A 25,779-nucleotide genomic window follows, 5' to 3' on the forward strand; every position below is an offset into this window, starting at 1 on the left:
CCCTTCGCCTCCTGTGGAGTGTAGGGTTACAGCAATTCTCGGTTAATCACAGATTGCACTGGATTAATGTTTCGGCTGTCACATCCTCGGCCGGGTCCTCTGTCACGGCTCTTACCTCGCACATGCTCCTTAAATGCAGCCACTTTTGAAGGGATATACACAATATCGCAGTCTCACCCAAGGGCAAAGTTTTCAGGAGTTCAAGCACTGCTGTTGCAAACAGAGATTAAATTTGAAAATCTGAATGCTTTATAAAAACTAAAGGAGATCAGTGAAGTAATTTAGACTGTTAGACACTAAGATGTTAAATATTACATAACAAAATCTTGTCTTTGCAATTATTTCTTATATTTTTGCCTCTTATGCCAAAATCCAGGTTTGGAATAACTACTTTTCCGCATATGAATAGAAAAGGTTAAGTGTCCTGACTAGACATCCCACCTGAAGCAGTAGGAAACCCTGCTCACAGGCCTGTTCTCAGCACAGGGCAGTAGATCCTTTTGGTGAATCCTACACTGGTGAATCCCGTATTGGTGAATCCAGTTTGATCAAAGGGTGAAGGAAGAAGGGCAGCAAGGAGGCTACAAAATCAATAGTGTTTGTAGAGGGTCTCCCACCTACAAACTCTCATCAAGGTCTTTTCAATGCTGAAGGTGTGTTGGCTGCATGGATGGATGAAAGACAGCGCTGAGAACAATTTTTAGACACAGCCATTGGTTTGTACACATTATTTTCTTTAAAAAATAGACCAAGGCTATCCCTGTTACTTCCAACATCCTGAAGGCTTCCGGCAGGGGTGCTGAAGTTAAATATGCCTATGGAAAACTTCTGTTGAGCAGAGCATCGTGAGGCGTGGAGCATCCTCTGGGCTTGTTCAGCCCGAGGGGCACAGACCCACTCCTCCCACTCCATCTGCCCTCATGCAGCCCTGGGAAACAAGGTCAGTTTCTCTCTCAAGGACAGACTACCTGTGGTGCTCACAGAAAAGCCAGCATAGAATAGGTAAAGTGTGAATTTAAAGACCAGCATTGGACTAATATGAACTTCAGTGAGGCATTGCAATGTGAAATAAGAATCTGCAGGATTTTTTCTGTGTAGAGAAGTTCTTCAAATGAAAAAAGTTAGTAGTTAATAAATGTACCTTAGTCATGTGTTCCAATGTGCATTTCTGAGCCATCATAGTTTAATATGAGGTTCCTGCAGCAGATTTGCTCTAGTCGTTTTGCACTTCTTAGAAAAGATAAAATATTGTTTTATCTTATGAGATTTGTTGATTTCAATTACATAGGTGCATTTATAGATATATGTTGATAGTTGATTTCAGTTACATAGGTGCATATATAGAAATAAAATCTTCATTTAAATTATGGTCTTTTATGATACTTCCTATATTTATTCTAATCAGTTGCAGTTAACATCAGTTAAATTAAAATTACTTTCATAAAATGAATGATTGCTGACAGATTCTAAAATAGTGAAATTACTGGTCTGTGGGAAACTGCTGCTAAATGTCTGAAACTAAGGATAAGCATTTGGGGAATTAATACACCACTAAAATCTTGCTCTTAATTTAAATTTACTCTAGTCAATACGTAGTTTATTTGAAAAGGAAATCACAAGGAAGCTGAAAGAGAAAAAAAAAATTCCTGTATTAAAATGAGGTGCGATCCTGAGATTTGCTAGTTCTAAAATCTCCAAGGCTGAGGTACTCAGGATAATACTTGCTTCAGCTTATTTTCTCTTTAAAAGAAAGGAAAATAAAGGAACCTAGCACAATAATTTTTTAATCAAATGTTTCAAAATTCTTTTATTTTTTTATGGCTAATGTATATCTGAAAATAGATAAACCTAAAAAAAGGGGGGGAGATTTTGAAGAGACATCTGTAAAATATAAATATAAAATACTTTCACTGTTAGTTTTTAATGTATTTAAATTTTCTAGCTCCATTGACATGTTGCATCACTTCCATTGTAGATCACACTGTAGATCACTGTCCCCTTGCTGTTTTTACATAATCCCCTTTATGGGAGGACAGTTTCCAAGCGCTCACCCACCTCCTTGGGAACATCTCAGAAGGGAGATGTGCATGGGATGTGTTCACTCCTGAGTTGTTTCCAGCAGTCGCTGACGTGGGTCAGCAGTGAGCCCATGCCAAGGAGAGGAGCTCCTGCTGAGCTGCATTAGCAGGAGCACTGCTAACAGGTCGTGGGAAGTGAGCACTCGCCTCTCCCTGGTGCCTGTGGGCTGCACCTGGAATGCTGCATCCGGGCTGGGATCTCCAGCAGCAGTGGGACTTTGGTGCGCTGGAGCAAGTCCAGGGGAGGACCCCAGAGATGGGGTGGAGGTACTGAGAAGGGGCAGAAGTTTGTTTGGCCAGGGGAAGAGAAGGCAAAGGAAGAAGCTAATTGTTTCCTTTGATTAATCAATGGCTAATTAGAGAGAAGACAGGCCCAGGTATGTCTTGGAGGCGCACAGCAAAAGGGCTATCAGTTAGAGACAAGTTGCATCAAGGGAAAGTGTAAAGAGCTGCATGGAAAAAAGTGTTACCATAAATATGATTAAGAACTGGAGCCCAAAGAGGCTGTGGAAAGTCCACTCCAGGATACATCCAAACCTAATAATGTTGTTGCTTTGAGGAGGAGGATGAACTAAATGATCTCCAGATGTTCCTTCAGTGCATGCTCTTAATATTTACTTGCTTAGTACCTGGCCTTGAGGATTTCATGTTTTCTTCTTCCTCCTCAACTTCATAACTTGGGAAGTGCTGTTAATTTAATGAACTTGTAAGTGAGTTATGGGTCACCTGCTCGTGTCGTATTTTGGTATAGACTAGATTTCAGCCCCTGCCCTGCCCCAGCTGTTGATCTGTGCTCACCCAAAGCACAGACAGTCCTGTCACATCAGCCAGATTCACTCCCCTGGAAAAGGGAGCAGGAGCTTGTGGGCTCCCTGCTCAGCTTGGGGCTTGGAGAGGGGTAGGCATTTCCTTTGTGTTCCCTCCACATCTCCACATGAGAGAATGCTCAAGAAATTGTGATGGGAACAGGAGGTTTTGTTCATAGTTCGTATGCCAAATTTGTCACCAGTTTACATGGTGTAACTTACTGAGGTCACCTGATTGAGCCCAGTTGGTTTAGCAGTGGATGCTGATGGGTTTTAACACTTTAATGGTTTGCAGGGTATTTTAATATTTCATTGATATATATTTACCTTCTCAGTAATAAGCTACACCATACAGAAATATTGATTCATCTGCAGTGTTCATCTGCAGCACTCATCTGCAGCATAACTCTGCTTTTTTTTAATATGGGGAACACTTGGTGTCAACTTGGTGTAATAAAGCTTTGTTAATTTTCCAACAGAGCAGAAAAAATAACATGTGAACAAATGTTTCTCTGGATTAATACAACCTTATCATGACACAAATCTCTTCTCAGCTTTCCACTGGAATGACCTGAGACAAGAATATATGTTAGTTCAGGAGGTTTAGAGGCAAGCTGCTCTTAAATCCTCCAGCAGGTTATTTTTCTTGAACTCATTCCATCTTCTCACTCATGAAATTTTTCTGGATACTTAGCAAATATCAAATAAAACCATGTTAACTTTGTTTTCATTTATACTTTTTCTTTCTCTCTTCCCTTACCTAAACGTGTAATTAAGGAGTTGAGTTAATTCATAAGTATTTATTCTTTTTCTCTCTGGTCTGAGTCATAGGAATTTTCCTAAGGCATAATTTTGACTTCTGGGACCTAACACTCTTTCCCAGATCACAGTTACCTTATGAGGTCTGGTGACTGATAGGCTGGATGTCTCCAGTGTACTGCTCAACCCATTATTTATAATCAGTATCAAATCCATAGCCAAATATGCATTTTCATCCTCTTAGAAAAATTACACAAACCACAATCTTTTTTTTAAATTTTCCCAATAGGATTAAAAAAAAAAAAAAAGACCCACCCTCCCACAATGAGGACTATGAAGCACTGGGTTTAACATTTCAGCTCTTAGATTGGATGACTCAGCAGCGAAACCCAGACATGGGTCTGTTTATTTTATGGGCATACATCTCCTACCATCTGCTCGACACTACCTGCCAGTTTGTGAACAGCAAAGGTCTGAAACTTGTAAAGATCCATGGCCTTCTGCCAGCTCCAATGAGCACTGACAGTGGGCAGAGCAGGAAAATGCATTGTGCTGCCCATGTTGGTATGGCACTCACACTGTGCTAGACAGGTACAACAGTGTAGCTGCACCTTCCCTGTGCCCGCTTTTCATGCGCCTCGCCTTTAGAGATGCATAATATTGAGTGTCCTCCTGAGGAACTCTATCCCAAAACTACCCTGAGGAAATAATGTTTCATTTGGAGAAAATGCCTGAAGACTGTACAGTGAGATTTTTAGTTAGATTAGGTCTTAGTGTATTTTACCATGATCTGAGGTTTTACGGGTAGTCACTGGAGACATGTTGCTGAATCCAAACATCAGCTTTGTGGTAAATGTGCAAGATTCTTCTGGCTCTGATCCAAAAAGCATGTTCTGTAGCCTGTGCTCCTATTTTTCACGTATTTTGCACCCTCTAAAAACCTAGCATAAGAGTTTAATTTTATTATTGATATTCATATTTATCAAATTATCATATCAGCATTCAGTCGAAAGAATATCTATTTGCCATACTGAAAGAACACTTGCCATCAATCAGCTCACAGATAATATTGTAAAGGAAATTAGAATGGGGCTTATTAGGTGTAGTCTGGTTTGGCTCGAGTATCTATGTTCTCATAAAATAAATGTCACAGACCATACATTTGTATAGGTCAGCTTTATGACCAGCTGCAGAGTATGAATAAAAACACATACATTGGTAAGAGCTGGCCAGAAGTGTCAGATGGCTGGCCAGCCACTGACAGCCAGACCTTGAGCACCCACTAAAACCCAACTAAAATTATGCTATGGCATATTAACATCACTCATGGATTCTCCAGATTCCAGAACAACCTCCTGATACTTGCAGGAGTCAAAAAGCACTTGCTGATCAACCTGTTTTATCAGAGCATTGATTCAAAGCTGTCTCTTCTTGGCCATCTCCCCACTGATACCATCTTTTCTTAGTAATAATTCTGTGGAGTATCTATGCACAGGCTTAACTGGAAGCACATGTGTTTGGGACCAGTTATGTGCCTAAAACTAAGTGCATGCTTCATGCACTTGGTGAACAGCCCTTGTAGCTATTCCTCACTTTAGACCCTGCAGAGTCATCCCTCACAGCTGACAGAAACATGCCTGCAATTTAGTTGCTCAAGAATTCATAGGAATTGCCAGAAATTATGATACCTCTAGTTAAAATACCACTCTGTTTATGAGTTGAAACCAAATATGAAGATAAGTTCCTTTATCTGTAAAAATAATCTTTCAAGGCATGGTATTTCATATTTCAGCCTAAATAGATCACATTTCAGCCTAAATATTTAAGTTTTTATCAAACAGAGAGCAGCTCTTCCCAGATTTGACAATCCTTTAAATTCAAGCAATACTTAATTGGATGTATGAAGCCTATTCTGGATAAAATCCAGAGATATTCCAGGAAGATTACTGGATTCACTGGTTTAATCTCTTTCAATGCACAACTGTGTTCAATATTTTCACTATCATCTTACTGGTGTTCTCTAACAGAAAGACCTTTATGGTAGAGTGGCACAGTTCTTAACAAAGCAAATTCTTTAAACCTCTATTAAAGTAACTCTCTGTACCAAAAATGTCTAGACAGAAAACACAGTTTATGCAAGAATTATTTTTAACAATTGCTGTAGTACTCCTTTGAGGTTATCTTTTTGCAGAGTTTCCATTTTAAAGCATCTAGTGAAATGGAATATAAGCTAAGTCCTCTGCAAGTTAAATGTATATGACACAATAGTTAAAAGATTATTAGTGGTATTACTATTTATAGCTAAAGGATTAAATTTATCCTTTTCATTAGCTCCTATTTGTTTGCACCTGATAGTGGAAGTTTATTGGATAACAACAGAAATCTCTTGATGTTGAGCTGTAACTACAGTCAAGTTAATAGATTTGGTAGAGAATGCTATGCAGGAGAAATATTTGCTGTCTTGACCTAGGTGCCTACATTTCTAGAGCTGGCAATGCAGTTCATGCATATTTTATAACTAGAGAACTGCTATGACTGTGACACTTAAAATCAATCTTGCCCATACAGCAAGAATGCAAAATTTTGTAGTCTGTAAAATTCCTGGGCAGTTTTCTCTTTCTTTCTTTTCATAAGCCTGTGATGTAGCTCAAAATTGCTAATTTTTATATAGCTATTTCTGTTATCTAGTGATTAATTCCTTCATTCCTTTTTTCTCCAGTTTCATCCCTGTGCCTTTATCTGAAAGTATTTCTAAAGCCTGTCATACATTTCTGCCCATCAGTTCTTGTAGGACAAACTTCTTCCCTATCTGTTGAACCACGACCATTGCATTTTTAGGAACACTTCTCAGGAGCTAAGGCTGTATGTAAATAACTGCCTTTGAATATATTCATGTTGTCAGACTCTGGAGCATGATCCAACAGAAAGTGGTTCATTTTCGAGAGAGTGGTGCAAAACTTGGGATCTGCCATTACAGGCTGCATCTACTCAGCTCTAAAATGGAGGAGGAGATTTTTTTTCCCACAAAAATGCAGCAATTCCAAATTTCCTGAGTGAACCTGGCAAACCATCCCAGTTAAACAGCTGCACTCATGTGCAATGTTGAAGTACTGCTGAGATGAAACAACACAGATTAGTACTTCCAGGGGCATTTAGGAGCCTTGGTCAGGACCGGGGTTCAGTTCTGCTCTGTGAGGATGCACAGAGGACATGACCTTAACCAGCAAACATTTCTCAGTATTCAGGTCCAGTTCAGCACAAATGAACTGCTGCTGCTCTGCACTGTTTACCATAGACAACTAATTACAGGGCACTTTTCAATATGTTGTGTGACACAGCCTCTTCTAATGGCCCAGAGAAAGCAAAAGCAAGACAGCTCTGATTGCAGTAGCACAGCCCTGAGCCAGACTCCTTTTCCAGCATTATCACATCAAGTCCCCTGGCAGTCCCCCAGGTCTGGTTGCTGCTAATGAAGGAAAATGGTGCACACATATCCAGCCTGTGACGGTATTTCCATCTGTACTCTTTTCAAATTTAGAGAGTACCTTTCGAAACAGGAAAAAAGGGAAATGAGATCTTGAGGACATGTTTAAATTCATGAAGTCTTCATTTTTCAGTCCTTATCTTAACATTCCCTAGGCTGAGCAATAACACTCAAAGTCAGTCATACATTACAAAAATGAAAAAGCACCTGTAAAAATATTGCTGCTATGTTATATTTCCGGTTGCATGTTTTGCAGGGTTTCCTAAGTTTGTGATAAAATCTGACAAGGTATTTAACACTGACGTGTCTACTGCAAATACTAGGTGTTTACATTTCATAGAAACCTTTAGCTTGCCCACTGTTGGGACATTTTTCATGACTTGTCTAATTCGTTTCCCCTCTATATAAGGGAGCAGCAACTGTCTCAAATCCAGCACAGTCAATTAACTGCACAAAGCTGATTGGAAGTCCTGCCTAAGTAGCTATTTACAGTGGAGCACATCACAATGATTCATTCTGAATATATACTTTTATGCCTTAATTATAATCAGTAATGAAATAGACTTAATTTTAAGGCTGTGGCACAACTAATTAATACCAGGAAATTGAGACCCCAGGTAGTTATGAAGACAATTGGTGTTGTCTTCCTTATCTAGCTGCAAGTCACAACTGGAGCCATGCCAGGTATCAAGGCAAAGCAAAGCCACCAAGGACAAACCACCCCTTTTAACCAGCCCATGTCCTACCCTTTGTCTTTGAAATGTCATTATGAGAACAAACCTCTATCCCCAGAAGAAAGTACATCATGCTAGTGTCATTGTCCAAGGAAAAGCTCCTGCTGCAGCACCGTTGCCTTTCTTGCCTCAACACTGAGGAACAGGCACAGGTTTAAACTTCAGGTTTGGCAGAGATTAAAGCAGCTCAACTTCTGAAGGATAGGATAGGATAGGATAGGATAGGATAGGATAGGATAGGATAGGATAGGATAGGATAGGATAGGATAGGATAGGATAGGATAGGATAGGATAGGATAGGATAGGATAGGATAGGATAGGATAGGATAGGATAGGATAGGATAGGATAGGATAGGTGTAGTGGTTTAACCCCAGCCAGCAACTAAGCCCACACAGCCACTCACTCTCTCCAGCACCAGTGGGATCAAATGGAGAATTGGAAGAGCAAAAGCTGGAAAACTTGTGGGTTGAGATAAAGTTTGATATGGAAAGGAAAAGCAGTGTACACAAGCAAAACAAGAGGGAATTCATTCACTCCTTCCCAGGGACAGGCAGTTTTTCAGCTACCTCTGGGAGAGCAGAACTCTATGACATGTAACAATGACTTGGGAAGACAAAGGTCATGACTCCAAATGTTCCCTTCTTCCCCCACTTTATATACTGAGTGTGATGTCCTATGGTCTGGAATATCCCTTTGGTCAGTTGGGGTTGCCTGTCCCAGCTGTGTCACCTCCCAGCCCCCCCAGCCATGCCCAGGCTCCTCACCAACGTGGCAGCAGAAAAAGCAGAAAGGCCTTGGCTCTGTGTAAGCCCTGCTCAGCAATAACGGGAACATCTCTATATTATCAACCCTGTGTTCAGCACAAATCCAAAACAGCCCCATACCAGCCACTGTGAAGAAAATTAACTCTACCTCAGCCTAAATCAGCACAAGAGGATAGGACAGAACTATTTCTGTTGGAAGGGATCTACAACAACCATTGAGCCTGACTGCCTGGCCACTTCCATGGTGTGTCATTAACAGTACTTTCCGAATGCCTTTTGAACATTTACAGGCTTGGGGCAACAACCCCATCTCCAGGAAGCCTGTACAGTGTTTGACCACTCTTTTGGTAAAGAAATGCATCCTAATGTGCAATCCAAACCTCCCCTGGCACAACTTTGAACCATTCCCACATGTCCTATCACTGAATCCACATCACCCTGATGGCTTTCCCTCCTCAGAGAGCTGTGAAGGAAATTACATTGCCCCTCAGGCTGTTTCTTTCAAACAAGACAAATCCAAAGTCCTTAACTGCTCGGTCCTTTGACACTTTTATCTCCCCTAAGCTCCTTTGCAATTTGCTGACGGGGCAGGGAAGGCACTGGGAAGAGCTGGCAGCCAGCACACACAAACCCAGCCAAGGCTCCAAGTGCATATGCAGAACAAACCCTGCTTGGTTCAGGGTGGCTGTAAGCTAGCAAAGCTCCTCCCAGTGGGCTAAGTTCCATCAACTTTCAGGTGTGGGGTGTCAGGGCTCCACTGGTGTGGAAGCATTAAAGATCCTTTTTCACCTTTGCTTTCCCTCTGAACCTAAATTGAGGAGGAAAGTGAACTGAAGGCAGGGAGCTGAGGTGAGAGGGAAATAGTGGCTGGAGGGTAGGTGATGAAATGAGATGAAAGAAGGAAAAGATGAGTCAATGACAAGGAAAAAGGCTGACACAGATGAAGTTTCACAACATGACTGAAACAATATAACAGCTTGTTGCAGCCAAATGTCAGGAGCTTGGGTTTTTCTCTACTATTGGTTTAGGGTTTTAATTCTGAGTTAGTTCTCTTTTCTCCTACCAAGGTGAAAATAAACCAGTGCAAGGGTCCCTAAAGCAACAGGCAGCCAGAAGCAAGGACTATCCTATATTCCTATGGCAACAGTGAATTGTTAGATTGTCTAAGGTGTCTTGTGAAATATCACTGTAAGAAAGAAGATAAACATGGGGAAAATAAGAAAACATATACAAATTAAAATTTTATGAAGCCATATTTAGCTTGTGTTAGCTAATGGGGTTATTTAATTGATGAAGAAATAGTGATCCAGAAACCAAAATTAATAGTCCTGACCTTCAAATAATAGTTTGTTATTCAAACTGGGAAAGAAGGTAGAAAACAGGGGATATGGCAGTGCATTCAGTCAGAATCTTCCTTTATGTGCATTAATGCATTTTGTAGATCGAAAGATGAGCAGAAGAACCATTATGATTTAACTGCATAAGGCACGCTCAGTGTCTGATTGTGCTGGCATGGGCAGGGATTCAGGAAAGTTAGACTGAAAATTCCAACTTAGAACTCCAAAGCATCTTTATAATGACACTCTTTTTAAAGTAAAATTTTAAAAAGGAAAATAAAAGAGGAAATGAATCACATTTAATCCCTGTTTTAAATAGGGAACTATTATTGGCTTGTACTAGACACAGAGCGTGTTGTTTCAGCGTTAGTCATAATACTGTTAAAAATGATCTAAAAGGTTATTGAAGCCACTCCTACAACCTCTTGCTATGATTAGTGCAAAGAGACAAAGAGAATACTTATTCTACTTTAAAATGCTGCTTTTGAGACTCCTTAAAAGCTAGTGCCATATGTTTATAAATGTAACACGTACCCAATAAAGACAGGAAATATAGTGGTGCAGTCAACTCTTATCCTGTAACAATCATCTCTTGCTGCAGAAGGAAGAGAGCACATGCTATGGGAGAGTAAAATCAGCAAAGCTTTACAGCTCTTGGACACCTTTCCTTGTAGAAAGTTACATTGTCACTTATAGATGTACCTTTACACTGAAAGTCTGGGCACAAGTGTAATTTCTCTGCCAGTTATTGGACTTGTTCAAATTAAGGTCCTTTTACACATGGCTTACTGTTCTGAGATCAGAGTCCTGCCAATCCACAGGAGGATCTCAGCATGGAATCCATCTTTAATTCAGCCCACATGTTAGGCCAGAGAGTGCTGTGGTTCTGACTCACATCAGCTCATTCCTCAGGTTATCAGGCCAGAAAATCTACCTGAGGCTCAGTTTTCTTTCTCCGTTCTTCAGTCAGCATGACAGCATCCCCAAAACAGTCCAGAGCAGCCATTAGTTAATGGAGCTTACTGAAATGTGCATGCTCTGATATTAGTGTCCATTTCAAAAATTAGATTGGCAACTCCATTAGGACCAGCATTCATCTGCCTTGTTATTATTAATGAGGCAAGAGAAAGCTACTTATGCTATTCAGTCATGGGAACCAAAAAAAGGACACAGTACAGAGAAACTTTACTCAAACTGCAGCTAAAAGGTTCCAGTTACCAATAACATTACTGAGTTTTGTTCTTTGCAATATCCAGCCAAGCTTAGTGCTTTGTATGCAAACTCTGTTCATTGTGGCTTAAGATGAAAAAGTGAACAAAACTCACTGAGTAATAGTGATTTATGATTGCATTAAAATTATAAATAAACAGAGCTATTTCTAGTTCTACCTATTGTTATTCAGACTACTGCTGACTTAAAATCTTCACAGACGTCTTATTTTATATAGTGTATTGTGAATGCCATGTATGGCAAGCTTTGGGTGTGGGCAAAGGAGCTCTGATCTCTTTTGTTTTTAAATAACATTTAGGTTTTTTAAAACAGTATGATGTGGAAAGGAAATTAAACTCCCAGTTGTTTTTTAATTTGAAATGTGAAGGTGATGGGATCCACTGGAAAAATCCACCTGGAATCTTCCATCTGGTTCAGTGATGTTGATAATTAAGTCAGACAGATATTGTGCAGACAAACTGGAAAAAAAACCTGTTTCCTTTCATTCTCCCACACTTGGTCTGATATTCAGCACACACACAATGCTTTTTACAGGTACTCCTTCCAGAGCTTTTCCTCCCAAGTCTCATACAAATCTCATGACTTATAACTCCAAAGGAGTTTATCCAAGATGATTTCTTGTTTACTGTCCCTAAGGTTCTTCCCCTTGCTTGCACCTGCTGACTGTAGGGAATGCTTTATGTATTTTTCTGTAGATTACATCCACAATTTGTTCTTTTCTTTCCAAAACACTCTACAACTGAACCAGTTCTTCCTCATCCATGAATTGGGGATTGTTTTTATTTTTCCCTGAATCATGCTAGAAAAATCCAAGTCACAGAACAAAGTACTTTTTTTTTTTCAAAGAAGAAAAAGGGTGGGTGACAACTGCCTTGCTACTATTCCTTGACTCAGTAAATTAAGACTTTTAAGTTGCTCTTTTCAGGGATATGTGTAGTATAGATACTCTTGATTTATATATATATATGCGTGTTTGGTTTTTGTTGGTTTTTTTTAAACTGGATTGTATGTTTTAGGCAGATTTGAGGTGATTCCATTCAAGCTTATGTTTTCCTAGTGTGAGAAAGACATTGTGGAGAATGTGCCTGAATTTTTGCCCTAAAATATTTCCCTTCTCAGTTTGCTATTTAAGGGACTGCTTAAATTTAAAAATAAATTTACCTGTCTCCTTTTACTGAAAGCAACAGGGGTTTGGAAGGCTGTTGGGAAATCACCTTCACGTCTCTCCCTTGCAGAAGTGGCAGTGCACAGAGGATGCTTCTGGCAAACTCCGAATCCACAAGTGCAAGGTGTCGAGCGACATCCTGGCCATCAGGAAGAGAACGCGCAGCCTCCACTCCCGGGGCTACGGCGGCAAAGACAAGGACTGCAACTGTGGAGACACTGATTACCGGAACAGCAGGGCCCAGAGGAAAAATCAAAGACAGTTCCTGAGAAACCCTAATGTGCAAAGTAAGTGTTACTTGATCTCTTGGACTCTGAGGCAGAGAGCAGGGGGAAATGGCTAGCAGAGCATTTTCCTACCAGTGTGCTCTTGCTTTCACCTCTGTGTCTCATGAAGACGTCCAGAATTGGTAGTCAGGTTCTGCGTAATTGCCTCTGCAATAAGTACCTGAAGTGGGCCTAGAGCTGGAGAGGGAATTTGCAAGGTCATTTAGTGATAGGACTAGGGGAAATCACTTTAAACTTGGACAGAGTAGGTTTGGGTTAAATATTAGGAAGAAAATCAGTGCTGTGAGGGTTGTCCAGAGAAGGGGATGCCCCATCCCTGGATGTGTTCAAGGCCAGGTTGAGCAACCTGTTCTAGCGGCAAGTGTTCCTTCCCACGGCAGGGGTGCTGGAACTGGATATTCTTCTCGGGCCTTTCCAACGCAAACCACTCTGTGATTGTTAGAGCAGCAAGAACAACGATATTTATCCCTCGGATCAGGGCGAGGAGCAGCCTTTATGCTGCGGTGCGGCGCTGGTGGCGGTGATGCTCTGGTGCCACCTCCCGCACGGCTCACACACGACAGCCCCGCGGTGGTTCGGGCCGCTGCCTGCCGAGGTGGCCGCGGCAAGTGTTTTGTAGCACGGCTGAGGCTGAATTCGCTCACTCGCAGTTTGGTGATGCCCGCACGCATCTGCGGCTGCTCTCGGACCCGAGCTCTGCCCGGCTCTCGCTGTCCCTGCCCTGCGCGTCCGCAGCGGGATCCCCGCAGGGACACACAGCGAGATCACAGTGTCCTCTAGTGGAGCGGGGGCTGAAGCGATTGTACAAGCGGGCTTTAGGACTGTAGCGCTTGGGCTTCTTTCTGCTAATGATTTCTACAAAAGAAGCCTGTTTGAAGAGACTGTTGTTTTAAATGGAGCACGATTTTTCTCCTCTCTGCCCAGCAATGCGAGTGAATTTCTGTAGCTGAAGCAATAGAAGCAGATTTTAGAATTTGTTGAAGAGCGGGCTGTGTTCTGCTCTTCAACAGGACAGTGCGAGACTGGGGAATAAAATAAAGATGGATCTTCAAAGCAAGATGTTAGTGAAGTTGTACGAGAAACAAAAGTTAGAAGGTGCTGCACAGATGTCTATGAACTAAAAACATAATGTCAGTATCATTCCAAATATTTCCTGATTTAAAGCCCCCCACACTGTGGATGTGAACAAGAATCCCTGGTATTCTTTGTACATTCAACCACAATATTGTCTGTCTTAAGTGGTCTCATTGTTTGGCCTAAATACTGTCCTGGTCTAATTTCTTCCATTTGTTTAGTATGACCTGAGGAACCTCACAGTGTGTACTGGCAGAGCTCTGCTGAAAAGTGTACATGCCACAGGCTGCCAGGGTGATTCTCAAACTGGGGAATGTTCCCTCAAGGGATATTTTTGTGGGGAGATGCCTTCTATGTACCTTGGAAAGAGGTGCTGCCAAGTCACCAGCAAGGGCTGAAAGGGGATTGTGAGTGGAACAAGTTACTTGGGGAGAGAAAGTAGGGGAAGGATGGAAAACATCTGAAGGAGGCATCAGAAAAAGTTGTTTTGTTATGCTTTAATTCTTTGCAACGTTCTTACATCTCTTCCTTTTTCTGCCTCCAAATCAGCCTTAACACTCCTCTGAGTAGAGTGGAGAAAGACTCATAGTGATGAAATATTTTGAAGGGAATTACTAATTCAGGCTTGTCTTCAGATGACTCGTGCATGACATGCCTATATATTCCATCCTTTCAGCCACTTGTTTGCTAAGCAGTGTGATCAGAGGCTGTCAAATGCAAGAAATTGTCCCATCCGACCCTATGAATCTTATACATAATTTTATTAAAGAGTAATTTGGTTACAGACCAGAAAGATGCTTTGAAGCTAGTTTTTCTGTTGATGAAGATGAATGTCCTCATTGCCTTGACTGAGACTTTTTTCACCTGACAGCAGGTGATTGCTGAAAATGTTTAGTACAGGGTGGTTTGAATGAAAAGTTCAATGAGGCTCACTATCTTCTCCTTGAAAAGATTCTTGCAGGAAAGAGTCAGCCTATGTCTCTCAAAGACACTAACATAAAAACTTCACTGGAACTGATGCTGCCTGCCAAAGACAGTACTTTCTTACAGATGCTGTTTTCTGCTGGATAAATTATTGTTAGGTTACATGGGTGTGCTCAGCATAGATGCAACAAATGGAAATGCCCTACAACTGACTTTTTACAAGCTTAATTTTGTGTGTCTAGAGCTCTCTGTGTGTGGCTTTGCAAGGCACCATTGCTAGACACAACATGCTTTGGTGTGGTATTGACTGTCAGTTTTATCATCTTGGTTTGGGACAAGTGCATTTAGCAAAAGAAGTAAAAAGTGTAAGTAAGGTCTTTCAGACTGAGACTAAACAGAGGTTCTCTTGTACATGAAATTAAAGACCTTTCAAAAGAGTTAATTGTCTTAGTTAATCTTACTCATATACACAGTAACTAAAAGAGTTGTGACCCTACTGAGCTTAGAGCTCTCAAGGGTTAAAAGTGGCATAATTAGTCTCACTGCAGCTCTGCAATGCAGCAACTCTTTGGTGATCACATAATTACAGATGACATATATGTCAAAGTATATGTACATATATACATATAGATACATACAGATACTGATATCTGATGGATTCTTACCCTCTAAATGCTTACCTTTAAAAAAGAAAAGGTGTTAATTTCAAAATTAATTTTTTACTCTAAAGTATGCATTAATATGTCACATGCCAATTTACAGATGGTGGCCTTGTTTCACAGTGCTGAATGATTTCATTTTCTAAAGTGGCTGCTAATCCTGTGTTCTCTGATTTTTTTAGTGTCTCTTTCTAGATATTTCAGAGATACTGTTTTTTATTTGAAGACTTAGATGCTAACTAACTAATGTAGCGTAAGATTAGACTAACATTAAATGCAAACCTCGAAGCAACCAAAATTTCATGCTACTCATGGAACCGTGGGGCACAGTGTATCAAAAAAACATTAAATAAGTTTCTGTAAAGTCACAGAAAATATCAACTGGTTTTATTGAACTGCATTCTTCTCCTTGGAATATATTTTGTGTTCATGAAACAGATCATGTATATACCTATATATTCATATATATTTGACTGTGAATGTTTCTTCTGGTTCAGAATACAAACCTCGATTTGTCCACACTCGCCAAACCCGGTCCTTGTCTGTGGAATTTGAAGGTGAGATATATGACATAAATCTGGAAGAGGAAGAGCTGCAGGTGTTGAAGACCAGAAGTATCACCAAGCGTCACAATGAGGAGGAAGGAGAGGAAACCGCTCGCGCTGCTCGTGACGCAATGGTCGCTGACGGCGCTGATGCTTTGGGTCAGCCCAGCTCTGTCAGAGTGACACACAAGTATGATTGCTTTCTCTGTGGGGTATTTCTGTTTCTTAAAACCAAATCTTCATTTTCTAGCTCTACTCTTTCTCCCTCTGTACAATATTTAGGAACTTGAAACTGACATCATAGATTTTAGATACACCTGAGTTGTATCTTCTAGGAAGTGGAATCATTTATATTTAGTATGTGTTTTTTAAATGGAGACCTCTGGTTTAGATTTTGTGTCTAGGAAGAAGCAGACATCTCTGGAGGGAAATTCATCCCTTGTATCAAAATATGAATCTTGTAATGGATTAATCACCCTGTTAAGCTGATGCTTCTGCTGTTTATTATAAAGTTTAGACTACAGCTTAGCAGAGAGGACTAAATCTGAGGTGACTGAAGTCCCACTCTACCTGGGGACAGATTAGATCAGCTACATCATGTTTCTTAGTGCTTAGCTATTTGCAGACATTAGCACTAGCTAAGATACATTAGACCTGTTTATTCAAGATACACTAACTCTGAATGAAAAGGCAAACATCTCAAAATAATTTTTAATTTTAAAATGTTACTATGATTTCTTTCAAAATTCAAGAATATGTGGGCAAAACAAAACCAACTTTGTTGAATCTCTTTTATTATATGTAAAATGTAAATTGAGTTTATGTCTTTTCTTCTTTTTTTTTTAGGAGAATACAAAGGTTAGTTGTAAATAGTAGAAATTATCCTTTCTTATGCTGATAATTTCCAGCCATGGCATTATTAAAGCTTTAAATCATTTTCCATAAAAAATACGATTTCTCCATAAAGTGTTTTGACCTTTACAGAATGGCATTACTTTCAGAATTCTTTGAGTGAAGAAAAAACCAGAATAGGATAACATTGGAAGAGATAACCATCTACATCTTTTTTCTGTTATTCTTCTCAAAAATTAAAAGAATGGTTATGATGAAGGAGAACCCAAAGAAAAGTTCTGTCTATAAAATTATATTTCTCTAATTAAGGAATTTCTGTTTGTCAGCATGGTGACTTTGAAAGCCCAGCCTGCACTCTGCTGGATTTTCTGTCTCAGTCCACTGCCTTGGTCTTGTGCTTTTTTTTTTCCGCTTGGTAGAACTGTTTTTTCAAACACAGTTATGAATATTTTTGTCATTGCGCTGTTTTTTTACTCAAGTGCTCTGTAGACTTTTAATGACATGTTTGAACTCTTTCTTCTAACTTTGGTTCTTCTTGGTCTTTATTGATTATATTGATCTCCAGCCCTCTGACTCTATGTTCTCTTCTTGAGTGTTTTGCATGCTGGGAAGATGAGCCACATTCATGTGGCAAGGAGAACGTATTTCTCAGCAGCTGGTGGTTAAATAAACAATGGCACATTTGATTAACAAGGAGCTTTAATTTCTGAGCAGATTTTTACTTCAGTTTCAATTTCATTTCTGATTAAATAAGAATGTATTGCATTTTTTGCTTAGCAGGCACATACCATCTGTTGTGGATGACAAGTTTTCCAGAGAAAACAGATAAAAGCAATTGTTGCTATTAAGTCAACAGAGGAAGACCTTGTAGAGTTTTTATCTGTTTACTAACCATATTTTTAAAAATTGATTTAGGAATGTTGGAAGAAAGAGAAAAAATGGGTGGGTAACTGGGAAACAAGTGACCTTCATTTTCCTATTTCTTAAACTCACATCTACAGATGTTTCATTCTTCCAAATGACACTATTCACTGTGAGAGGGAGCTGTACCAGTCTGCCAGAGCCTGGAAGGATCACAAGGCTTACATTGATAAGGAGGTAAGAGGTATTTTAAAATCTCAGTGAAGTCTTTACACCGATAGCTTTGCAAAGAATAATTCTGACTCAGAAATATCCTCTTTGCAGATTGAAGCTCTCCAAGACAAAATTAAGAATTTGAGGGAAGTTAGAGGACACCTAAAAAGAAGAAAACCAGATGAATGTGATTGTAGTAAACAGAGGTAAGAGAGGTGGCACTAAATACTGAATACTACTTTGATTTCTAAGGCTTATACATTTTCCAGGGATTTTGAGATTGAAAATAGAAAACCAAAGCTTTATTGATATTTATAACCTTTGTAGGCCTCCTTTTTAGTTAGGCATGAGTAGAAGCTACTGTGAACCACAAGAAGATAAACTTTAGCTTTTTAAGATTACATATGTTTGTATTCTACTAACATGTTTGAATCCAGCTGTAGTTCTGCTATAACCTAGCATAGGATAACACAGCTAGAACTTCCTTGAATTAAGTGAAAATTTTAAGTCTGTATAGTTCCTTAAGAAAATGTCAACCATAGTATATTTCTGTTTTGGTTTTATGTTGAAAATAGTTTAATTAATTAATAATTCCTAAATTTTTTCCCTGTAGCTATTACAACAAAGAGAAAGGGGTAAAGGCCCAAGACAAACTCAAGAGCCATCTTCATCCCTTCAAGTAAGGCTATTATTAACCTCTCACTCTCACAGCTGGCTTTTTGGTGACTGGATATATGTAGTTTTGGGCATTTGGGGAGTTTTTTGGTTTGGGTTTTGTTGTGTTTTTTTGTGGAGAGAGGTGAAGGGAAGAAAAGGTCACATGTAGCAAGCTATCACAAGAAACATTCAGTAGTTTTGGGCCAACTTGTGAAAGTTTATGGATAATATTTCTTCAACCTATTGATAGAGAAAGGATGAAAATAGTGCTATCAGAAACTGATCAATATTTTTTTAAGAAGATCCAGTAAAACCTAAATGCAGCAGTGCATCCTTTCTTATGCATGCTGAAGGGAGCACCTTATCTTAGCAGCTGGGGAAGCTGAGATAGAAGGTCCTGTCCTCATCCTTTCACCTTTATAAAATCCAGAAAGATGTAGAAACTGCTAGTGCTGTTGCTAACCAAACAGAGACTGTTCTTAGTCAGCCATGCCCAACTTCCTCTCTGAACAGAGAAGCAGCACAGGAGGTGGATGGCAAACTGCAGCTGTTCAAGGAGAACCGGAGAAGGAAGAAGGAGCGCAAGGGGAAAAGGCGCCAGAAGAAGGGAGATGAGTGCAGCCTTCCCGGGCTGACATGTTTCACCCATGACAACAACCACTGGCAGACAGCACCATTCTGGAACTGTGAGTCTTATGTCAAAATGTAGATGTGATCTAGGTTATCCTCTGCTGAATCACTGGTTTTCCACTTCATGCAGTCAGAGCATTATTCTGGCCTCTAATGTTGTCAAAAACTTCAGCACATAAAAGGCCTACTTTAACATTTTTATTTCAAAGTAAATAATAAACAACATATCATCACCAAAATGCAGATAGTATCCCTTATGAATTCTTCCCATTATTCCACTTTATATATGCTAAAATATTTTCAAAATCACAACTGCGTAGTACTTGTGTATATAAACAAAATATTAGAGGTAAAGGATATTTTAAGTCTCTTTAAACTTCAGAGTAATCTATATACTATCCCATTGAGAAAAACTTTCCACAGGATTCAGCATTAAAAACCAGTATTTTCCTCACTTGGGATGATGGAGAAAGAAAAGTGACTGAAAACTTTATTTGCAGAAATTTCAAGATCAGGTGGTGATTAAGTTACAACATATTTGACCCCAAGCTGAAAACTTGCTAAGAACAACTTTTCATTTGGAGATAGAAATTGTCTCCTAGTGATAATCTGTTCTGATTGTACTAGGACTTCTGCTATGTACTTTACATTTAAAAATATTCCTAAAGTAGTCATATGCATGACTTTTGTTTTAAAGACAACAATTACATTAGTTAATTTCTTTTTATCTGCAGAGTAACAAAAAGTTATGAAAAGAGTTCTCATATTGCTGTGCATTCTGGCAATGCTTCAGCAACAGTCATGGAGTAAAAAAAATGTCCTTTTGACATATTTCACAATCTAAAGAAGAGTAAGTGTATTGTATTACCATTACTATTTTTATTAAGTCTGTTCACAGGTAGTCACAGTCCCAAATCTAAATAAACCTAAATAAAAACCTAAGGCAATGCTAGTATTATATTACTGTGATTAACTAGTAGAATAAGCAAGCATATTATTTTTGACTGAAAACTAATAACTTGTTTGTATAATTACAGTGGGCTCTTTCTGTGCTTGCACAAGCTCCAACAACAACACTTACTGGTGTTTGAGAACAGTTAATGACACCCACAATTTTCTGTTTTGTGAGTTTGCAACCGGCTTCTTGGAATATTTTGATATGAACACTGATCCCTATCAGGTAAACCCCTTTCCCTTTTACAAAATGTCATTCACCAGACTCCTCCAGGGTTTCCTTAATTTTTGTTAACAAGCATAATTTCCCTCTGTTCCTCTCTTTCTCAGCTGACCAATACAGTTCACACAGTGGAAAGAGGCATTTTGAATCAATTGCATGTCCAGCTGATGGAACTGAGAAGTTGTCAAGGTTACAAGCAGTGCAATCCAAGGCCAAAGGGACTTGAAACAGGTACAAGATAAATAGTAGTGTTTATTTCCATTTTATTAACATTGTTTTAATCTACTTAAGTTCTAATTGTATCCATGAAGTGTCACTCTCCTAAGTATTGCTCTGAACAATTTGGAATTATACATATACACCAGTCGTGCACATCTGCATGACCAAGAGGCTTCTTTGCAAGTCTGCACAGGTTATTCTTGACAGACAGATATTGATGGCAAAAACCATCATTTGTCAGAAATGCTGCAGGAAGGATATCATTATTGGAGCTAATCAATAACAGCCGCATGCAGATCCTCACAGCCATAACTCTTTTCTCTCTTGCAGGGTTTATTTCATTAGTTTTTGCCTCCCAGTATCAGGTGAGGCATTAAATCCTGTGTTTATTTCAAATGCTGTTTGCCTATGTCAACAACTTCAGGTTCCTTACCACAACCGAGACTTAACGTTGCAAACTTCTAATCACCAGTAGCCTCCTTCATTTTTGAAGAAAGCAACATTTCTTTACAAGATTCTCTAGGTAAAACAAAGCCATTTTTACTTCAAGTCTCTGGAATTCATTGCACTTAACTTTGGTTGGTTGAACATTGTGATTTATTATTTTTTCACAGGAATGCTCCATTCTACATAATTTGTGGTATTACCTCTTTGTATCTCTTTCTACATCTACCAATGTTTCTCTTTTTTCTAATTGTTTTGGGGTTTTATTATTTTTGAAAACCTGTGGGTTTTCAGTTCTTTTATGTAAAACTTCCAGGAAATCTTTGTTGGACTGCAGCTCTGTCTTTATTTAACACAGTACATTTCTTTTTAGGAATTAGATGCTGTGCATGGAAAACTACATTTTGAATGGTTTTACAAGTTCTAAACACTAACAAAAGTTACTCTTGTATTTTCCTATATCAGGAAATAAAGATGGAGGAAGCTATGATCCACACAGGTATCCACACTTTTTTATTCTCCTCAGCAGCTTCTTTCCAAATAATTGCATGACTCCAGTCCATTTCAACTAATGTCTGTATCCTGCCATGTTGCACACAGCGTAGCTTTCAATGCATGCATTTTCTAACTACCCTACACTGAACTTGGCCATTGTTTTTTAGATCTACCATTCTGCATTTAACGTAGCTCATTGTCATAGCAAGACTTCATACAGCTCATATTTCATGCCTGTACTCCTTAGATGTCTGCCCAAGGAAAATTGCACAGGAAGAATCACCTCTTTTGGGTTGCTCTTGTGTTATCGTGCTGATTTTGGATGGGTTGGAGGTGTTTTTCTGGTTTTATTCAGTAGGTTTTCACAGCTGCTTTTTAAATGTAAACTAAGTATGCTTAAAAGGCTTTCTGAAGTACAAAGAACCTAGTCAAACCTATGGAAGCAGAGCAAAATCTTCTCACTGGCTTTTGGAAATGTTGGCAGATACCACTGTAAGCAAAAGCAGTGTTCAATATGAGCAGCCTGTGCTCTGAGGCCAGCAGCAGAGTGTTCAATTTAAGTGTGGCAGAAAGATGAAGCTCCTTTGGGCTGGGACCAGATCAGAGAAGCATGAAATAAAATTTCCCTAAAAGGTTGTATTATTTGAACTGAGGAAAGGCACTAGGTGAGGTTTTTTAAGCCTAACACTTGAGCCTGAGGAATGCATGACAGACATCTCTTTGAAAGTGTATTTTTCTCTTTAAAAGTATACTTATTGTACCTACATGTTTATCATTCAGAGCCCTGTGTCTCCTGGTGGAGAAACCAGACAAACATAAAGCAAAAAGCTGAAGAGACTGAAAAAACTGCAGGTCTTAAGAGTGCTGCACTTGCTGTTCATTGAGCAGTACTTGTTCTCAGGGTAAAAACCAGATTAACATCTGTGGAGTGTCATATTTAGACTGGACTCCTTTTCACAATTTATCAGTTTTATTCATTTTCACCTCTATACACTTTGGAGGAGTAGCTCCTGATACACATTGCTTACTTGAAAAGTAAACAAGGAAGTCCAAGGGGTGTACAAGTCTACATAAAACCCTTTTCACAGAATCTTCTGAAAAGAACCTTTTCATTAGTTTCCAGGAGTCAGAGAACAATTAAGCTAATGTATCTCAATGTATAGATCTCCAATTTAAGCAGCTAAATTTTCTTTTGCAACCAATTTTGTATTTCCTAGTTTTGGGATCTAGGAAAATGATAAGCTTTTGTTTGGCTTGTATCCCACTGTTTGCATTGCTTATTACAGCCTGGTGGGAGCTGGTTGCTACAATGATAGAAAGCAATCCCTGTAATTATGCTTTTAAGTCTTTCATTAGAAGGAGTCCATGTAAGTAAGCATTCCTCATTTTAACTACAGATCTAACAGAAGGGGCATTTTTGAATTGCAGGATTATATGAAATAGTAGAGCACACAGGATTAATCTTTAAATTATATCTTCCTACACTGTTCAGCAACAAAAACTTTTTAACTTCTGATACCAAGGAACATACAATAAACATTTTGGTACTGTGACAAACAGCAGTATAATATACCATAAGCAATATTGTTCTGTGTTGTGACATTGCAGACACCCAGTTTCTCAATTTACACATTCAGCATTTTGGTTCAAGCCCCATTTTGGTGGAGTGTTTTCCTTTTCTTAAACAAAACAAAAACCAACCAACCAAAACAAAACAAAAAATAACCAATCCCATTTATCAGGAGTCATTACAATGATCCACTAGAGGGTCCTTTTGTTGCTGCCTGGAGAGAACAGATGGAATAACATTGAAAGTCATCTAAACTGCTCCTTAGGCTTCCCTCAGGTCATGTAGCTTCTCACTCACATCTGTTCCCAGTTCAAAATGCTCTGAGTTAGTGAAGCACTGCCTGTGCTGCAGTAAGGCACTGGGCCAACAGGCCCATGTGGAAATAGCCATAATAATAGCCAAAATGTCCCCTTTGCACAAAGGGACAGAGAGCTTCAGCAGGGAAGAACTGGTGCCACCTCTGCCCTGTGATGGATGGAGTGTGGCTCTGCAGACAAGGCTGATAACAGGATGTGTGAACTACACACTCCTCTCTCCTCTCCTACTTGTCTGAAGTTTTTCAAAGCCAAGGATATGATTTTACCCACCTATCTTTAATCTCAAAGGAGACATATTCAAATCTCTTATTAGTTTTGAGGTAAAACAGGCACAGATGACATTATAGAGGATGCCAGGGTAGGATAAATGAAGAGTAAAGCTTAACTAAAGCTTGTTCTACAGATGAACAAACAAAGAAACAACAAAATAACAAAAAAGTGAGCAAGTTTTGCTTTGAACAGCTACCAACATTTTTTTTCTCTTTTGGATCTATGTCATAGCTGAGAAATTCCAAAATGTTGGTCAAGGAAACTACTGCCATGCTGTTTCTCAAATGCAACTCGTCCGCACTTTCCCATTTCATACTTACATGTAACAAAATTTCTTACAGGGGAAAAACCTCTTCTCTCCTCTTCCCTCTGTTTGCTTTCATTTCAGTGGGAGACTTTTCATGCTTACTGCAAGTTGTGGAATTAAACTGTGAAGTAATTTGCTCAGTCAACCAAAATAGCTCTAGGACCTTAAGACTTTGCTTCCCTGTTTGTTTAACATATATGAATATAAGTTATCTCTGTCTTCAAATAAGCTATTTTCCTCTGTGTGACACAAAGATCATGGAACAATTCCCAGTGCCTTCCCAGCTGTGAAACTTCTCTGAGACTGCAGAAACAGTGCCACATTTAGAGAGCAAAAAATAGATCCAGAGTGAAGGACCATGTAGCTCGGACTCAGACTTTCAGCTATTTTGTAGGAACGCTGCAAATTCTTTGCTGATCTTACTCCTGTGCAGCACAGCCCCATTGCCCTGCTGCTGAGCCTCCTCAGAAACCCTGTTCCTCTTCACTGGTGCCCAGATTCCCCACTGCCCAACCTGCCACCCCGCTCCAGCCTCTGTTCCCCACTGGGGATGGGCAGCAGAGGCTCTCCTGGGCCCAAATGCTCCTTTATGGCTCCTGCTTTGTCCCCAGTCCCCTGGTCTGTCCCCAAACCTGTTCCCAGTCAAACAGCATCACTCCTGTTCCAGTTCCTGCCATAACATAACGACCCACATGACTGTCCCTGCAACAGTTTGTTTTCCTATACAGGCTCTGACTTGGCAAAGGAAAAAAAACCAAAACCCTACCAATAAAAATAATAACAGAAAAAATTAAATATCGTTGCATCTGCAGTGTGGTTAATGTCTTCAACGGTTTAGTGACTAAATTCCTTGCAAAAGCAGCCCCCTGCCATGATGTTTTCTAGGGCCCTTTATGCCTCTAAGCACCAGAAGAGCAAATCTTCTTTCTTGAAATCTCTGTGGTATTTAATTATCTTTTGTTCCAGGAAACAAATTATCCATAATGTGACTTACAAGGATGGCTCTCATGTGGCCATGCCATGATTTCATTTCATTTCTCTTGTCTGCTTCAGGAAAGAAAGAAGATGCTCTGTCATAGCTGTTCTACAAAATCAAAAAAAGCTTTTGTTTCTTCCTGAATCAGGAAGACTGTAAAATGTTTGCAAAAAAATAAAAAAAATCTATAATTTGATATTTAAAAAATAAAATACTTAAATTTTATGTTGCAAAACATTTCCAATTAAAAGCAAAGGCTCAGATGTTTTCAAATAAGGAAAGTGGTCTCCTTTTGGAGTATAAGGCCCTACATTGTAAGAAAATATCAAGATTTTTTTCTGACCACAATGGTATTTTTCTGACTTTCCATATGATGAACTAAATATTGGAGAAATTCTTTTACTGTGAAATCCCAAGCTAGTAAGAAGCAAAGAATGTAATCTATGATAGACAAAAGTTGCATCTTCTGTTCTACTTAAATAAAGAGAAAAGAGAATGGGCAGCTTAAAATGCAAACAGATTGATGGAGATGCCAAGACCCATCTTTGGGAATGCAGGTCTCAATTTGGATGAGGATTTGAGCTCAGTTCATATGGTTGGAATGTAGCCACTTGAACTTCTAAAACAATTGCTACTAGCCTACCTGCCTGTACAATTTGCATGAAGAGAATAAATCATTATCAGAGAGTTAATTACTAAAGATTGCCTGCAATATCATGTGTAAGGGCAAAATTGTCACTTTCCCTGGCAAATGTTTGCATTGCTTGATATGTCTTTCCTTGTAGACCACCATGTTGATAAAATCTTTCCAGTGAATTCAGTCTGCCCAGTAAATTAAATAAATTGGTGCTGTTCAGTGTTACTTTTCAGTATAAAATGGGCTTCGCACCACAGGTGATAGAATCTAAGTCACTAGAGTTATTGTAGCGATTTTTTAAAATATT

The 25,779-nt window shown here is 39.3% G+C and overlaps 1 protein-coding gene across 13 annotated transcripts in view; it reads left to right on the top strand.

Annotated features, from left to right (window-relative positions):
- SULF1 (sulfatase 1) overlaps window positions 1-25,779 on the top strand; it is a 128,636-nt gene that overhangs the window by 99,615 nt on the left and 3,242 nt on the right. For 10 of the 13 annotated variants that reach the window (XM_063170025.1, XM_063170018.1, XM_063170035.1 and 7 more), the window contains 8 exons: window positions 12,429-12,645; window positions 15,800-16,037; window positions 17,701-17,797; window positions 17,885-17,979; window positions 18,387-18,452; window positions 18,944-19,116; window positions 20,098-20,240; window positions 20,345-20,468. In XM_063170025.1, coding sequence (XP_063026095.1) covers window positions 12,429-12,645; window positions 15,800-16,037; window positions 17,701-17,797; window positions 17,885-17,979; window positions 18,387-18,452; window positions 18,944-19,116; window positions 20,098-20,240; window positions 20,345-20,468 — 1,153 coding nt within the window. Of the gene's footprint in view, window positions 1-12,428; window positions 12,646-15,799; window positions 16,038-17,700; window positions 17,798-17,884; window positions 17,980-18,386; window positions 18,453-18,943; window positions 19,117-20,097; window positions 20,241-20,344; window positions 20,469-21,365; window positions 21,542-23,940; window positions 25,024-25,779 lie in introns of those variants that run through there. The other 3 variants (XM_063170103.1, XM_063170094.1, XM_063170112.1) reach the window with 3 other exon arrangements.

Source organism: Melospiza melodia, chromosome 1 (genome assembly GCF_035770615.1).
Source record: "Melospiza melodia melodia isolate bMelMel2 chromosome 1, bMelMel2.pri, whole genome shotgun sequence".
NCBI lineage: Eukaryota > Metazoa > Chordata > Aves > Passeriformes > Passerellidae > Melospiza > Melospiza melodia.